Genomic DNA, 17,543 nt, shown 5'->3' on the forward strand with positions numbered 1-17,543 from the left:
ACAGCTAGGTGGTGAAAACAGTTGTGAAACACATTAAAGAAAACAGCTTCACGGTTCTCTAAGGCAGTGTTTCCCAACCTTGTGCCTCCAGATGTTTTTGGCCTACAACTCCCATCATCCCTAGCTAGCAAGACCAGTGGTCAGGGATGATGGGAGTTGTAGGCCAAAAACATCTGGAGGCACAAGGTTGGGAAACACTGCTCTAAGGTATAATATTAGCCCTTAATCTGTTTATTCTTTCAAAAGCAAAGACTGATGCTGCATACAAATTTAAAGGCACATTTAAAGCACATCTCTACCTGCCCCTCCACGAATTCTGAGAACTGTAGTTTGTTAAGGGTGCCAGAACTGTAGCTCTGTGGGTAAACTACAGTTCCCAAGATTCTTGTGGAGGGTGTCTTTAAATGTATGGTGAGAACAGAGCCTGAGTCACACATGCATGGCTGCAAGCTGACTTAATTGAAATGCACCACATTTGAAGTTATATCAGATAATGCAAAACTTCAACTTGGGGTGCTGGATCCACATATGCAAGCAATGATTACATGGTAATACAGTGATTGGGGATAAGGCTGTATGCATGAACCAGCCAGTAGCCGTCAAGAAATCTAAGGCCATGTTTATAGAATCAGTGCTAAGCTTCAATGCCAGGAAAGATGCAGGAAGTTTTTAAACTTTTTGGCCCTTGCTGACATGCCAAGTGCTAATAGAATAGGAAAGCAAAGCAAAATGTCCTGGCATTTAACAATGGCCTTTTAACAAATGCGCGCTTGAAAGGGGAGTCATACTGATGAAACTCTCTAGTAGCCTCCACAGGGGTTTTGAAAAGCTGCGGTTAAGATTTCATGTCTTTTTAATGAAGACAGTTTTCACAGCCATCAGCACTTTCATTCTTACTCTAAAGATCATCTTTGATACCAAAATTAATTAGAGAAAATATCCCAGCAGGAATGTTTTCAAAAAGTATTTATGAATAATAGCAAAGGGGCGGCGGCGGCTGAAGAGGTCTATTTAGACAACTGCATTCTTCGAGTTTCTTTTTAGCCAAACCCCTAAACAGGGGAGGCTGGTCCCTAAGGCAAATGCGGCAGAGCCCTACCATTGCTTTTTCTGCACCCTAAAATCCAATGCTAGAACTCAGAAGTCCTGTGTCCTATAGCCTCACATTCATAATTTTTCTACCATTCAGAGACTCCCAGGAGTCTTTTCTGTCTGTCTTGTTATATGCCACAGTTGCCCATATACTGGTAACTTCACAGTTGGATTACTGCATTATATGTGTGGCTACCCTTGAGGTTGAGGGATGCGGGTGGTGCTGTGGGTTAAACCACAGAGCCTAGGGCTTACCAATCAGAAGGTTGGCGGTTCGAATCCCCACGACAGGGTGAGCTCCTGTTGTTCATTCCCAGCTCCTGCCCACCTAGCAGTTTGAAAGCACACAGTGCAAGTAGATAAATAGGTACCACCTTGGCGGGAAGGTAAACGGCGTTTCCGTGCACTGCTCTGGTTTGCCAGAAACGGCTTAGTCATGCTGGCCACATGGCCCGGAAGCTGTACGCCGGATCCCTCGGCCAGTAAAGCGAGATGAGTGCCGCAACCCCAGAGTCATCCGCGACTGGACCTAACATTCAGGGGTCCCTTTACCTTTACCTTTGCCCTTGAGGTTGGTCTGGAGACTGCAGCTGCTGCAGAATACAGTGGCTGGGCTGCTCGTGGGGTCAAACTACTGCTGGCATATAACACCTTGCTCTGAGGATTTGCACCGTTTGCCAATCTGCTATCAGACAAAGCTCAAGGTGTTGGTGCTAGCATAAAAGGCCCTATCCAGCTCAGAACTAGGTAACTTGAGACACTGCCTTACCCCTTATTCATCCCGTGGTCTCTGCTGCCTATGGTAGAGCTTGTCCCGCAAGTTCCAAAGTTCTCAGAGGTCTACTCCACAATAACTCAGAGCCAGCTTTCAGGAGCACAGAATTGCCCGTGTTCTGTAGAACAGCGTTCCTATCTGCACTTTCTGGAAACAATTAAAGAAATTTTTGTTCTGATGTGTCTTTAGTTTTTTTAGTGTCTTTTTCAAACACACATACACCTGCTCATTTGTGTGGTTTAACTGTTTTTTGTTGTTATGTGTTGCCATGAGACATTTGTGCAGGTGATTAATAAATTCATAACACTAAAAAAGAAATGCTAACATCTGATGCTTGTGTCTGAGAACTGCCTAAGTGTTCACTGTATATTTTCAAGGGAGGATGGGGAGAAAACCAAAATTAGTTGTCCGAAGCTGAATGTTGGAAGATTCAGGACAGATAAAACAAAGTACTTCACACAGCACACAGACTATGGAACTCACTCCAACAGGAGGCAGTGATGGTTGCCAACATGGTTAACTTTCAAAGAGGATTGGCCAGATTCATGGAGGATAAGGCTATCAATGGCTTCTAGCCCTGATGGCTATGCTCTGCCTACACGTACCAAGGCAGCAATACTTCTGAAAACTACGTAGTTGCTCAGAAGTCACAGGAGGGGAGACTTTTCTTGTGCTCTGGTCCTGCTCGTGGGTTTCCCACAGGCATCTGCTTGGCCACTGTAAGAACAGGATGATGGAGACTAGATGGGCCATTGGTCTGATCCAGGAGGCTCTTCTTACGTTTGTATGACTGACTCCCGGGACTGCCTGCCTCTGCCTCCCATTAGTTGCCTGGTCACCGTCTCACCAACTTGAATACTTACCAGCTGCCGCCACTAACAAATGCTTAAAGAAAATCATCTGATATATGTGAACTTGTTCTTCTATCTGCCACTTGGTTTCTCAGTGATCCACAAACAGACCTTGACATAAGCTCTGGCTAGAAATTAAAACAGAATTATCAAACATCCTTAGGCTAAACATTCTCAGATTATAAAAATGGCATCTCAAGCTTGTTTAAGAGACTACTAAAATCCTAGCCAAGACACTTGCATTACCAATCAAACTGCATATATGTTTTCACTGAATTGGGAAACAATAATATTTACACAAGGACAAAAGGCAACTGCTGCTTTTCGCATTGGATATTCCCAAAGAAGAGGAACCAAAATGAAAACCAAGACGGCTGTTTCCTGGCAGCAACCTGATGTCAGCATTATCACTTGATTAGTCTGGAAGTTGCTGGGCCCCCCACTAGTGTCTGCTCTGCCCTATATATCCAGTTGGTATTTTGTGGAAGAAAAGGGGGCATCTCCAAGAGGGGGTCTTCCTAAATGCATGGGTAGGCAAACTAAGGCCTGGGGGCCGCATCCGGCCCAATCGACTTCTAAATCTGGCCCGCGGACGGTCCAGGAATCAGTGTTTTTTCCATGAGTAGAATGTGTGCTGGGGAAATCCAGCCAGATGGGCGGGGTACAAATAATAAATTATTATTTTTATTATTTTATTATTATTATTATTATTATTATTATTATTATTATTATTATTAAAATTGCATCTCTGGGTTATTTGTGGGGCATAGGAATTTGTTCATTTCCCCCAAAAAATACAGTCCAGCCCCCCGACAAGGTCTGAGGAACAGTGAACCGGCCCCCTGCTGAAAAGGTTTGCTGGCCCTAATCCTAGAGCAACTGGTCTAGATTGCCTGCAGGCAATATGTTTGACACCATCTTGAACAAGACCTGTCAGTGGTACCTAGAACTATCTGCCAACACTTTTGGTTCCATAATTTAGTGCTAAACTGCAACATTCATTATTCTCTCCCCCCCCCCCATAAAAGGGTAAACAACTAGTTATAGGAATTTGCAAAGTACAGTCCCTGTTCATCTTGGAATTCTAAATCCAGTTCAACATTCAAAAGCCTTACAGCTCCCCCTAGTGTTCATACTACATACCTTTTTGAATGCCTTTCCTCCTGATGCTTGTTTAATCAAACCCTGCCACAGTTATCTCAGTTCATACAGATCGAGTTTAGAAATATGTTGGTTCAAAGTCCTAATGTTGAAGACTAGAACGATCTATCGCTATCTGTGGCTCCTGTTTTGTCAGCTCAGCAACTCCCTACAGTTTAGAAAGAAGACAAAGCTGGCTGTAACAGAGCATAGGGAGATTACTTAATATATATAACCCCTTCTAAAAGATCAGGTTTATGGGTGTCCACTTCCCAATGACGCCATTCAAGAGTATTGTGAGTACAAGGGAAGAGTCTGAGATACAGAACAGTACCCTTCACATACAGAGGATTTGATTCAGTGTCCCAAGCAACAGTATTGCTACCTCTCACATGTGATAAGCCACTACTGTCTTTCTGCTGGATCTTTGGCAGTTCTTTAAGGCAGGGATAGTGAAACTGTGGACCACCATATGTTGTTGGACTACACTTCCATCAGCCCCAGCCAGCTTACCCACCAGTAAAAGCAATTAGACTGCCAGGTTGCAAAACAGGGCCTTCTCAGTGGTGGCTCCACAATTTTGGAATTCAATTCTAGAAGGCAATTTCTCTTAAGAATAGGCAAACCCCATCTCTCACATTTTTTTTTAAAGAAGGCCTTAACAACCTATTTTTATCTCAATAGCTTTTGATCTGAGGAAGTATGAATGAGGGTAGTTTATGGTTATTGTTTTATGCTGGTGATTTTAATGTTATTATTGTTTATTGTTGCTAACTATGGATTTTTAACAGTTTTACGGAATTTATTTGTGTTCTAAAATATTGTAATCCACTTTGCGGTGGATTTCTTAAAAACACACACACACACACACAGTGCATTAATTCCTTAAATAAATGGTCAGCAATGATAACCATTATAGTCCAGCCACATCTGGTTTCCCACCAATGCTTTAAGACAAGATATTTTCACTCTTGAGACAATATACACCAACACAGCAGAGCATCTAAATCCCATAATTTATTCCTTTACTCTTACTACTGCTCAGAAACTGCAATCTCTCTTCTTGCTTTTCATTTTTGGATTTATTCCACTGTAGCTTTTCAGACTCTTGATTTTACACTGAAAGGTTCAGCAGCATGCTTTGGCTCCACAGCATCCTGGGGGATTTTGTGCAGGGACACTTGGCTCCATCTGCTCCACTAACTTAAATGGATCCCTGAGTCTCTCCTGCTTAAAAAAAAAATACAAGCAAAAACAAAACAAGGTCAAAGTGAAAAAGGTGATGAGGATCTGTGTTACCTAAGCTAGAAAGGGCATGTTTTCACTGTTTCTTTTTACCTTCTACTATTAGCATATTTGCAAACTTAATAGTTAATAGTATCAAAACTACCACTGACCGGCAAGTAAAATTACCATGTGGCACCAGAGAAAGTAATGAATATACAGAAGGTGGCGATTTTGTAATTGTCACAACAGGATGGTATGATTGCAATTTGGATAATAAACACCATCCCAAACCAAGGCCTTACACCAAAGCAATTTCCACGAGAGAGCGAGGGTATTCTTGCCAGCTTCTACTTTAACCCAGGGCTTCGTCAGATATGGCATCTGTGGTGAAAATAAATGATCTTCACATCAAAAGTGATCTTCAGCCCTCATCCTGCTTTTTACAGCACAGAATCTTCTACAATTTAATTCCAAGTGCTCACTTTTACAGTAAAAGACAAATGTTTTCTGTCAAATGGTGCAGCCAATAACTGGGCAATAACAAAAAATGTGCAATGACAATTTTTAGCTTCCATCCACCGGCAAGATAAGAAGAGGATTGTCTTCTTTAAGATTTCATAAGGTTTTTAACATCTTCATATTACTGCATACATTACACTTACCTAATTTCTGCATTTGCAAACATTTTATATTAAGTTTTTCTTGTTATTATATATCAAGGAAGAATTTTTGCTACCCAGTAAAAAAGTTTTTGAGCATTTCTCTAGTATTTTCATAGTTTTTCGTAAGGTTAATATGCAAGATTATCACAGTAAAAATAAAGGGGTTATAATCCAGGCTAAGTCAGTCATCCTTAAGTCTTATCAGTTTCAAAAGAAGTCTGGATCACTAACTTGTCCCATTGATTTTGAAGAGAGCAAACCACAACTAACGTGGCCTGGATCCAACTCAATGCTTCTAAAAATTCAGTTCCACTGATTCAAACTGCATACAAGAGAGATCACTGCAAGCAGTTCACCAAGAAGTGCAACAAAATACTTTTGAACATGGTGTCTTTCAAGGGCTAAACCAGCTCCAAATTTCATTCCCAAAAGAGGTAAAACCAAAAGGAAGGCCTCGAGGTCTTTCCTCATTGTTTGTGGTATTTAGAGTAGGTACAGATAAAGCCACAAGGCTATATGCTATAGATACGCAAAAGAAAAGGAAATATAGCACATAGATAATGAATGAATGAGTTCAAAGGATTTTGACAACAGGCTATTGCTTTGACTGGCCACTTAGTTTGGAAGCATGTGTACACTAGCTCATTCTTTAGAGGAGCTCTCTTTGAAAAGGATAATTACACCATATGCTTTGTCCTTGCACCATCTGTGCCCGATAAAAACTGCAACTTCTGGGTTTTTTACATGGAAGTCATTATCTCATTCAAGGGGAATTAACCGTCCTATCACTAAAGACGGAGAGATGCCTTGGAGTGACTCTCCTCCTGGGCACTGCTGTGCTGCCTCCCTTAGTGTTGCATTAGAACAGGGATCGGCAAACTACGGTCCAGGGGCTGGATCTGGCCTGAAAGGGTCGCGAATCCGGCCCACATGGCGATTTGAAAACCCCCGCCAAGTGTCTGCGACACAGTTTTTCAGTGGCGTGGGGACTGACTAGTCAGTCCCCGCACCGCACTGAGGTAAACTCCGTCGCAGCCTTTCATTTGTAGAACTGCCACCGACACGCAGCAGCTCAATGAATGAAAAGCCATGTTGGAGTTTACCTCAGCACGGCACAGGAACTGACCAATCAGTCCCTGCACCGCACTGAGGTAAACTCTGTCGCTGCCTTTCACTTGTTGAGCCACCGCCAACATACAGCTGCCCATGGCTCCTACAGCAATGGGGAGCTGAGCACAGAGTGATGCAGGGGGGAGCAGTGAGGGGGTCGGTGGCTTTGTCAGCCGTGGCTTCGGCAAACTCGTGGGGCTGGCACTGAGAATGCAGCTGAAGCTGGCTTCCTATTGCGTGCGGTGCAGCTGTTCGGCGGCTGCTGCTGCTCTGGTCACAGCATTTGCCCCCCACCATAGAGCCCAGCCCGGGGTACAGGATCCAGGTGAGTCGCTGCTTCCCAGCTGAGGGAAGGCAGGGGAGGAGGCGGGGTCTCTTCACTTGGATGGTGCACCTCCCCCCGCCCTCAGCAGCGACCCTTCTCCCTTCGCTGCCTGCTGCCCACCTGCTTCAGAGGTGCTGGGCCAAAGCCCTCTTTCTCTCTGCCTGGGCACCTTCCTCTTCAGCCTGGGCCAGCGGACCGGGAGGGAGCAGGTTCTGCAGTGGCTGCTGTCGCTGCCCAGGCTGAGGCCTGTGGCATTGGCAAGGCCTGAGAAAGGGGGAGGGAGCAGTGAGGGGGCCAGCGGGAAGTCGTGGCCCGTGAGGCGGCAGCAGCGCTTGGGCCCTCCTTCCACAGCGGGGACTGTGGCTGCGGGGGCTCCCAGTTCTGGCTCTTTCTTCTTCCTCTCCCCCCCCCCCCCGGCGGTTCATATTTTTTTCCAAAATATAGTCCAGCCCCCCACAAGGTCTGAGGGACAGTGAACCGGCCCCCTGCTGAAAAAGTTTGAGGACCCCTGGATTAGAACGTGGGAGAGCAGGATGCAAATCCCCACTTGACCATTAAGCTCATTGAGGGACTCTGGGCCAGTCACTGTCACTTAGCCTAACCTACCTCACAGGGTGGTTGTGGGGATTAAAAGGGGGAGGACCACCCTTAGCTCCTTAGAGAGAAAAGTAAGATATAAAAGCAATAAATAATTAACAAAGAAGTATGTGTGGGTGGGTGCGCACACACACAAATACCATAAACTACAACCTATTTTTTAAAAATGAACAAGCAAGTTTAAAATGTCATCCACAAACACATGCAGCCTTGGGATTTCAATGTAGGTCACACACAGGCAACAAGACCAGCCCTAGCATTAGGGATGGTGTCTCTGCAGGCAAAAGCAGCTAATTCTGAGTATCATGTGACGGCAGGAAATTGACAATTATTTAATATATTATTGTTGTATTTTCCCAACCAGGGAGAAGGAGAAGCCCTTGTGGGATCTTCTGCCCCAGGTGCCCAAATAATGTGGCCAGCCTTGGGTAACATGAACCTTGATGTGTGAGGAAGGGGGCACCATTTACAGCTCTGCCTCAAGCAGCAAAATATCTTGCTTAGGCTGCCCCTGACCTTGGCATTTTGTTGACCTGAAATCCTTTCATCCACACATGAGAGCAACCTGTCCTAAGCATAGCAGAATCTATCCTTGCATTGTTTCTTCCAAAACAGGATTTTAATCCTTGGACTGAAAAAAGCATACATTTTCCAGTGCTTACAGCGAGAGGCAGGATATTGGGGAAAAGTAACCAAGAACTGGCTTTAGACTTCCTGGTTAATCCAGTCCTGGCTTAGAAATTCTATGGTGTGATATATAAGCTTGGGTTACATTGCAGTGATGACACGGAATCTTTATTACAGAAACCAAACTTAGTTGTTTCTGTTGGGAGTGGAGTTAAGCCTAAAGCACCTGACTGCAAACCTCCCCTTGGGCTTTGCTGCTTATCTAAGAAATGCCTCTCATACCCTCATCCTCCCTCTTCCATACGCCAATAAGCAAAAGGTTATCCTTTCTAGGACACACAGCTGTTTGCCTTCATCAGATGAATTGGGAGGAGGGAATAGGCTTCTTATAGATAGACCAGCTCCAAAATAGGGTCAGGGCCACGGGGTAAGGCTCAAGATTCAGCTAAGCATGCTGGATGTACAGAGAAGCCCCTGGGGAATCCAAAGCACTAGTCGTCCTTTCATCTGCCGCTGCAACGTACCGCACTGCTCAAAAGGGCTCCCTTTCTGCAGGCAATCATTTTAAGTCTCAGTGTACATGCACTGTGCAAATTACACAGGTGTGACTCCAGATTAATGCAGGGCTTGTTCACATCATCTTTTCTGAACGGTCTATGCATTAATTTCAAGGCTGGAATGGCTTCACAGACTCTGCTGGAATGGAATCATCTACTCAGATACTTAGCAATTTGTAGCTGATGCCAGAGACCCCAAATCTAATTCTGGGAGGATCAACATAGCCATTCAATCTGGACGAAGCACATTTCAACATAATTTACATGCACACAGGTCGTATCCACACTACACATCTAAAGCATATTTATACCACTTTAACAGTCATGTCTTTCCCCCAAAGAATACCAGGAACTGTAGTTCCCTTACAGAGCTACTATTCCCAGCACCCTTAACAAACTGAAGTTCCCAAGATTATTTGGGGGAAGCCATGTGCTTTAAATGTATGGTGTGGATGTGACCATAGAGTAGGCACGTCCAAAGTCCGTTTCAGGGGCCTAATCTGGCCCCAGTTTATTTCCTGGGGTAAAATCCTAAAAAAACTCAACAACTTTGGTCGGCCCCCACAGCCCTTCACTTCATCAAATCTGGCCCTCACTGAAAAAAGTTTGGATACTACTGTAGAGGAATTTTCAAGTTTTGTCTGGCACTGCTAGCCAGCTAAAACTTCTGGTTGCCAAACTGACCCTCAATCTCTAACTCAAACGGAGGGACAGGATTTTGTGTCGATTGTCACATGGAGCTTTTGAAGCTCAGAAATGGCATACAAGAGCCCTCACTTATTTTTCTCTTTGCACCACGCTAGTGTAAGCACCTTGGATTAAGCCCCAAAATGAATTAAGCTTGACAAACACATTTTTCCTAGTACTATCACAGTTTGCTCATCTACAGGAGCAAGATTTGAAGAAGTCTGCAGCAGACCTCAGGGGGAAAGGGCAGGTCTGAGAACAGTAGATGTTACTGAAGGGTGAAAACCTCTCTTTCAGTCCATCTCATTTCTGCCAAACTGCAACTCCCACTGACAGTCCGCACTTCCATGGGAAAAAAGACTCTGGAAATCTGCAGAGATGTAAATAAACTGCAGCTCATGATCATGAGGAATCTGGTAGTTTTATCACAATCCTAAGAATAGAAATTTCCTTTTATAATTTCATTGTAAAGTAAAAATCACTAGTCTGGCATAAGGCTCAGTAGGCATTAATCCAGATAGGATTATTGCAATGTGCTGCCCTTGAAGACAACTCAGAAACTTCAATTGACCCAAAATGCACTCACCAGATTACTATTCAGGGTTCCACTTAGAGCTCATACAACCCGTGCTTTAAAACAGTTGCATTGGTCGCCAGTTCATTTCTGTGCTTAGGATAAAATAATGCTCTATTAGTATTGCTATAGGGTCTAACCAACCTTTTGCTTCCCAGGAATATAGCCTTCTGGGGACGAGACCTTCTGCCCCACTGGATGGATAAGGAATTTCCTAGAAAATCTTGAGTTCTGTAGAATAACTGCTGTCTCCTCATCCACATCCACCACTTCTCCTTGCTGAGAAAGGAAGGGAAGAGGGTGAATGCAAGACACATCACAATTAACAAACAATAAACAGGCCAGATGGGTATGTATAGGCAAGGGCTAATTATATTTACCTTCTGTTCACTACAGCCCTCTTTCACTTCAACCCCAATGCCTGATCAGGCTTGTACCTTGAACCTGTAGTTAATGTCAAGCTCTAGTTCCTTCTCATGCCCAGGGATTCCTCCTTTGTAAATCGCTTCACACCGCTGAGCTGACCCATCCTTGGGGATCTTAAAGAGGCGAAAAGTAGCAGAAACAAACTGGAAGTCACCTATAATCAAAGTGGAGGGGCTTGTGTCACTCCTGAGCAATGTCACAGTACAATTCCCACCTCAGATGTGGGCTACCAGACACATGGGCAGGGAAAGCCAGGTAGGTAATTTTCAGGGTCTCTCATCAACTACAACACTAGCTGTGTTTTATGCAACTGGATTCCTCCCTCCTCTAAAGATGTGCCCCTAAGTCTCAAGCATCTGAAATTAATTAACCTTGACTTAGGGCCAAACGACATGCATAGCGGGAGAGCCACAATCCGATCTCCCAACAGCTTTTATTTGAAGGGGGGAAAGGGGGCAAGGAGGAGGGGCAATCTAGACTGAAATGACCCTGAAAGTCGACCGAGGAGGCTGTCTAAGGGTGAAAAATAGTACTCTTACCCACGGCATTTTCCAGCTCCTTGTTAGCAAGGGTTATTCGAGAGGCAGCAACCAACCGAGGTGGCAAGAATCCAACTTCCTCAGCAATTTTGTACAGATCCTTCCACCACAGGGCTCCCCCTACGCACTCACCTACAGATGGTAGGATGACAAAAGTGATCATTTCCAGATAGCATGGGAACAGGTACATGCAGCTAATTAATGCAGGATTTAACCCTATCCACCCAGCCATCAGCTGACACCACAAGGGCCTTCAGCTGATGAGTTGTTTGGGGGGGAAATAATCTCACAGGCCAAGATTGGCCCCCACACTGAAGGTTCCCACCCCTTCTCTAGTGTCAGCGTAGGATTGCTGCCCCAATCCACAGAACCTTACATGTAGCAGCAGGCTTCTCTAAGGATCTCTTCCATAAAACTGATCATTGGTTCTATGCTGGGGGCACCCAGAAGATCCCGTAAGCTAGAGCTGGGCTGGAGAACTTCAGGTTTGGGAACTGAACATGGCCCTGCATCCTTCTCTATCAGGCCCTTGGGATTCTCATGAGACTGTATCCCACCCGCAGCCATGCTTTGCACCCTCATGGAGTGCTTCTGCCCAGCTGGAATGTGTTAATGAGCTCTGATCATTTCTGCTACTCCTAAGGCCCGTGAGGTATTGAAAGACATTGGCCTATGGGGGAAAAATGGGTTACATATTTGAAGCAATCTTAAAATGGGTATATCTGACAGGAAGATGCAATGCTGGCTACCGTTTTTCAACTGGGTGTGGGAAGAAGAGAAGAATTCACTCACCCCACAAGACTTTATGGTTCCTGGTTTCCTGTGGCAGGTCACGGTTGGCATAGACATCACTGAAATACATCTCCCCGCCTGCCTGAAAGAGCAGGTAACAACAAGGAAACAAATAATTATTGTTTCCATGGTCTGATAGGCAAAAGAGAGCCGCTGTTTGCTGCCAGTTTGGTTGCTTGCTATGGATGTGTTGTGTCTTCAAAGGGAAAGCAATTCAACCACGTAAACTTATCTTGGGGAGGCAACCCATTCCTACTAGGTAAATTCAATCCTCCTCCTCCCTTTGTTTGTATAAACAGGGCCCAGCAGTGGCTGGAAACTCAAGAACATTGAGGAGAAACAACCCAAATGCAGACCTGACATATCTTTTCCCTCTAAAGTCTTTGATTTTCCAGGGATTTCTTTCCAGATGCTGATCTGCAAAGGTTCTCCTATTCCAGGAGTTTGAACACTCAACTCCAATTACACTTTCCCCCTATTCTTTAGTGTACACCTGGGCAGACCTACGTGCAGAAGAAAATTCTCCTTTTCACTCAGAGTCCTTCCTGTTGGCCTTAGTTTGCCTTAACATGCCTTATGCAACCAGCCCAGTGTTTACCTTTAACACTCGATAAGCTTCATGCAGGACAGCTCTTTTATCAGGGGACAGATTGACCACGCAGTTGGAGCTAAACAAGAGATAAAGCCAACTTATTTATTTGATTCATTTGTTCTCCTGCCCTTCCACCTGAAGGAACCCAGAGCAACTGTGAATCATCATAAATGACACGTCGTTATTAAAAATGTTGCAAAACTGTTAAAACAACTAAAACCAAGTTTGTGTATATAAACAGCCATTTCCAAGCTGCTGCACACACTCCCTCCCTTCAAGTTCTAAATGCCTCAGTGAACAGAAATATTTCCAGACTACATCTGAAATGATGGCAACATACGGAACAAACACACTTCACGTAGGTGCTACTGATATCCACAAAGCCTCAATCACAGCACGGTGTGGAATATGGCATGCAGTGCTAAATCCAGAAACTCAAATATAACCCCCAGTTTCCAGCCTATCTGCTTGCAGAGGAAGGGGCTAGAAAAAGGACCTACATTACAAGGTTATAGCTTTCGTCCTTCAAGCCTGCTTCACCCAGTTTCTCCATGTAGCCCTGGATAAAGTTTACATTGGACTGCCGGTAGCCAAATTTGTTCATATGATAATCAATATGCTTTTTCGCCACTTCCACCTGATGGAAGGAAAGCAAGGATGTAAAAGATAGAAATTCAGTACAGAAGTATATGGTGCATGATAAAGCAGTGCTAACCACAAACAGAGAAGCTTTAATATACCTTTGCTTATATTTTCTGCCATTAAACCCATCCCACCTACTCTCCTTATGCCAGAATACCAGCTTGCTCTTCATCCTCCTGCCATCCCCAGATGTGATATCAGTCTACGCATGATTTCATTCCAGTTGGACTTGATGTACATGTTACAAATTGCATATAGTAGTACAAGTATTTCTCAGCATCCTTCCTGGGTGCCCACAGAGACCTCCCTAGCACCCAAAGGGTCTCCCCACCCCACTGAAATTAGGTTTGAGAGGTTGTGTTTGTCTTGCTTAAGTGTAGTGTGTGTGTGGTGCCTAAGAGAGTTTTTCTAGTTTGCAAAGGTGTCCAGGAGTGCAAAAAGGCTGGTGACCACCTAGGTTAAGGACTGCAAACAAGGAGGCTGCACATGGGTGAGATGCCAGAATGGGAGCTTGTGTGAAAAAGGTAGGTCATGAAGGAAGCTGCATGCCAAGGAGTCTCAACAGTTATGCCCTCCATTTAGCAATCTGAAGGTAAACATGACAGTCTTGAATCAGCACACAAAGAACAACCTCTTACCTGGGATTCAGTCATGTCTACCCCGGTCACATGTCCATTCTCCCCAACCATCTTACTGAGCATATAACAGTCTCTTCCACTCCCACAGCCCAAATCCAAAATCCGGCAGTCTTCTAGGCATTCTGGGATCACCAAGCCACAACCATAGTACCTAAAGGAACAAAGGATAAAGCAATGCGAAAGTGAAACACATTCTGATGGAGACAAATGGGTGGTTCAGATCAGCAGCAAGATGAGCCAATCCACACCAAGTAGCACTTCATTAGATAAATACACCTGTTGTGTTGGCACCTGTTGTTTTTTAAGACGTCTGCCACTGCTGAATAGTTTGGTTTTTAAATCACTGCATGGGTTAGTCACCACAATATTACATATTCAGACAAATTAAAACAAATACAATGAAGGACATAGAAAAACAATAGTTGGCCTATGACCCTTGCAATTTAACAGCACAATCCCAGGCAGGTCTGCTCAGAAACAAGCACTATCAAGTTCAATGAGGCTTACTCCTACATAAATAAGTACAGGCTGCAACCCTAAACACACTTACTAGGGAGTAAATTGCACTGAATATAGCAGAATTTACCGTATTTTTTGCTCTATAAGACTCGCTTTTTTCCTCCTAAAAAGAAAGGGGGAATGTGTGTGCGTCTTATCGAGCGAATGCAGGCTGCACAGCTATCCCAGAAGCCAGAACAGCAAGAGGGATTGCTGCTTTCACTGTGCAGCGATCCCTCTTGCTGTTCTGGCTTCTGAGATTCAGAATATTTTTTTCTTGTTTTCCTCCTCCAAAAACTAGGTGTGTCTTGTGGTCTGGTGCGTCTTATAGAGCGAAAAATACGGTACTTCTGAGCAACCATGTATGTGATTGCACCTCAAGATCTACAAGTTCTTCCCTAATCACACATATTATTCTCATTTTTTAATTATTTTGTTTAGATTCAGCCTACCTTTTACACTAACTGATCAAAATTCACCCTCACTGATTAATCAACTAAAAGCTTTACTTGCTTAATCTGCCAGTTAAATGAGCTCCCCTAATCTTTTGGTTTGATTTTATGCTTGATATGGCTTAGAGGGAAAAGGTTAAATAAGGATGAGGGGGAAATTAGATCTCCTCCCCACTTTCCATATTGCAATAGGCAGTAACTCATGAGATCAAAGTTCACTCAATAAAACAATACTGTACTTTGCCGAAACCTCCTCATGCACACATTGTAGGGCTTCTCTGGCGAATGTGGGCAAAGGCCTTGCTACAGTACAACAGGCATTGGTTTTTAGGTCTTCTTTTTTCTTCAACTCTTTGCCATAGTAATCCTAAAAAAGGAAACAGAAATTACTGGTATATACAACACGTTTGTAGCTTATAAAGAATGGTTGAAACACATGTGATGAAGGCAGGTATGTCTGGCACCAGCAGTTGGCCAAGACAGGCACTGGCTGAAGGCCCAATGGGCTCGGCAGGGTCCCCCAGCAGTCTGGCCCAACCCAGCCAGGCCACTACTTTCCCTGCTGGGATCCTAGGTGCTTTCCCATGGTGGGTGGCACCAAATCTATTGATTTGACAGATCTATGTATCAGGGCATGGCATTTGGGGTAATTTAAGAGGGTAGGTCACCTTCATGAATCACTGCCTTGCCGTGGCAAAGGGGCTTGAATAACTCCAAGAAGCTATGAGCTATGCCATGCAGGGCCACCCAAGATGGACAGGTCATAGCCAAGAGTTTAGACTAAATGTGATCCACCTGGAGAAGGAACTGGCAACCCACTCCAGTATTTTTGCCATGAAAACTCCATGGACATTAAGGAGAAGTTTTGAGAAGAAATTTCCAAGGCATGCTCTGATTCATGGGGTCATGGAGAGTTGGACACGACTATGACGACTAAACAACGACAAAGAGGGTCGGTAGCCACCTTGGATGGGAGCCAATTTTAGCTTCCATTTAAAAGCACTTTTGCCCATCTGCCACTGAAGTAGGACCAGGGCCTGGTGGATGGCAGGGAATGCTGCCTGCATCAAAACAGTTGTGGCAACAGAGGAAGAATGTCCACCACAGTCAGAGTGGTGTAATGTCCTATTTGGGGTGGACCCTCATCAACACCATACCAAGAGCCCCCCCCCCCCCATATGTCAACTGGCACAAGAGATAAGGCCTCTTCTGTGATGGCTCCAGGATATATGAACAGCCTCCCCCTTGATATTATCTAAGCAGACTCTACAAACGTTTCTATTAATGATGACTGTTTTTAGTAGAAAATTGTTAAATTTATTATTTCCAAATAATCTAAAGTACATTGGGCTGATCTGTCTTTAGAGACTCTTTAAGCCTTTGATAATTTGGAATGGGCTTATTTAATCAGAGTGTTAAAATCTAGGAAATTTGACCCAAAATCCATTTCAATAGTAATTTGTACTGTTTTAAACACTATTTTCATGAGGGGTTGGAAAAAAGGTGATTGGCTGATTGAGTAATACTGGACACAGTCGCCAGGCTGGATAAATGAGAATATATGAGGACAACGCTGAGATAAGCAGCCATGGATCAGAGGTGAGGAATGAGGAAAATTAGACACGGAAAGGCTTCGTTCTGAGTGGGCAAGACTTAAGTGTATATAAGTGTTAAATCATAAGGCCAAGATTAAGTGTATATAATGTGCATTAATGTGGAACAGATCATTGGGATCCCGGTGAAGGAAGGATACGTCAAGATCTCAGCATCAAACTACCGGTATCTCACCTGGACCTCTGTATATATCCGCTCCGCAGCCACTGTTAAGAAAAGGAAAAGGTCAGCACACCGTGTAAACACACTTCACCCGGGTTATTGGGGGAGCTGCAGACGTAACACGCCGCTTTGCAGCGGATTACCAGAGCCAAATGTAGCCCTTCTCCAAGGGGGAACTCAACCCCAAAGACGGACTCTAGGCTGGTCTCCTCCTCGCTGACTCATGAGCCCCCAGGCTGCCCCGTGAGAAGAAAGCAGCAGCAAAGCTTACTTAGAGCGACGCCTCTAGCTCTGGATCCCACAGCGAAGCCCCGGAGCAACAAGGATCAGCGTCGATTGGAGGAGGAGCGATTGGATTGTGTTACAGGAAGTAGATGTGGCTTGTTTCTACAGAGGCCGCAGGGTCAAGAGGCGGTGCCTTGCGGCTATTCCTCCGTACAGAGGGGCGTCTCGTGGCTTCCTAAGAGAAAAAGAGACCGCGGGAGAAGCCCTCGCTGGAATTAGAGGCCTGGAAGGCTCTGCTTCGCAGTCTGTGGCCCCGTTCTGTTTTCGCGCCACTCACGAATCTGGGAAATTTAGGAACTCCCCCCCCCCCCAGTGCAGGATTTACGTATAAACTAAACAAGCTATAGCTTAGGCCCCCACTCTCTTGGGAGCCCCCAAAAAATTTAAAGGAGAAAAAACCCTGGATGTACATTTCCAATATATAAGATAATAAATAAAATAAAACCTACATACAGCAACAGTGTTTTGTAGGCTCCTATTTGTTATGTGCAAATGGCTTTAGATACCTATTAAAAGGTAAAGGTACCCCTGCCCGTACGGGCCAGTCGTGTCTGACTCTAGGGTTGTGTGCCCATCTCACTTAAGAGGCCGAGGGCCAGCGCTGTCTGGAGACACTTCCGGGTCACGTGGCCAGCGTGACATCGCTGCTCTGGCGAGCCAGCACCAGCGCAGCACACGG

At 44.7% G+C, this 17,543-nt stretch overlaps 1 protein-coding gene and 1 long non-coding RNA gene across 2 annotated transcripts in view; one reads left to right on the top strand and one right to left on the bottom strand.

Annotated features, from left to right (window-relative positions):
- The window catches only part of LOC310844222, a 399,653-nt gene that overhangs the window by 180,334 nt on the left and 201,776 nt on the right, over positions 1-17,543 (top strand). The gene's annotated exons all lie outside the window — the stretch shown is intronic.
- On the bottom strand, positions 2,731-16,904 carry AS3MT (arsenite methyltransferase). The gene is given in 13 exon segments (XM_083738087.1): positions 2,731-2,846; positions 3,862-3,972; positions 3,974-4,027; positions 10,369-10,503; positions 10,662-10,804; positions 11,190-11,321; positions 11,982-12,063; positions 12,580-12,649; positions 13,074-13,210; positions 13,854-14,004; positions 15,043-15,170; positions 16,592-16,623; positions 16,851-16,904. Coding segments are annotated over 12 exon segments (1,125 nt in total). The 5' UTR covers positions 16,852-16,904; the 3' UTR covers positions 2,731-2,846; positions 3,862-3,912.

This window comes from Podarcis gaigeae (genome assembly GCF_964106915.1).
Source record: "Podarcis gaigeae genome assembly, chromosome: 5".
NCBI lineage: Eukaryota > Metazoa > Chordata > Lepidosauria > Squamata > Lacertidae > Podarcis > Podarcis gaigeae.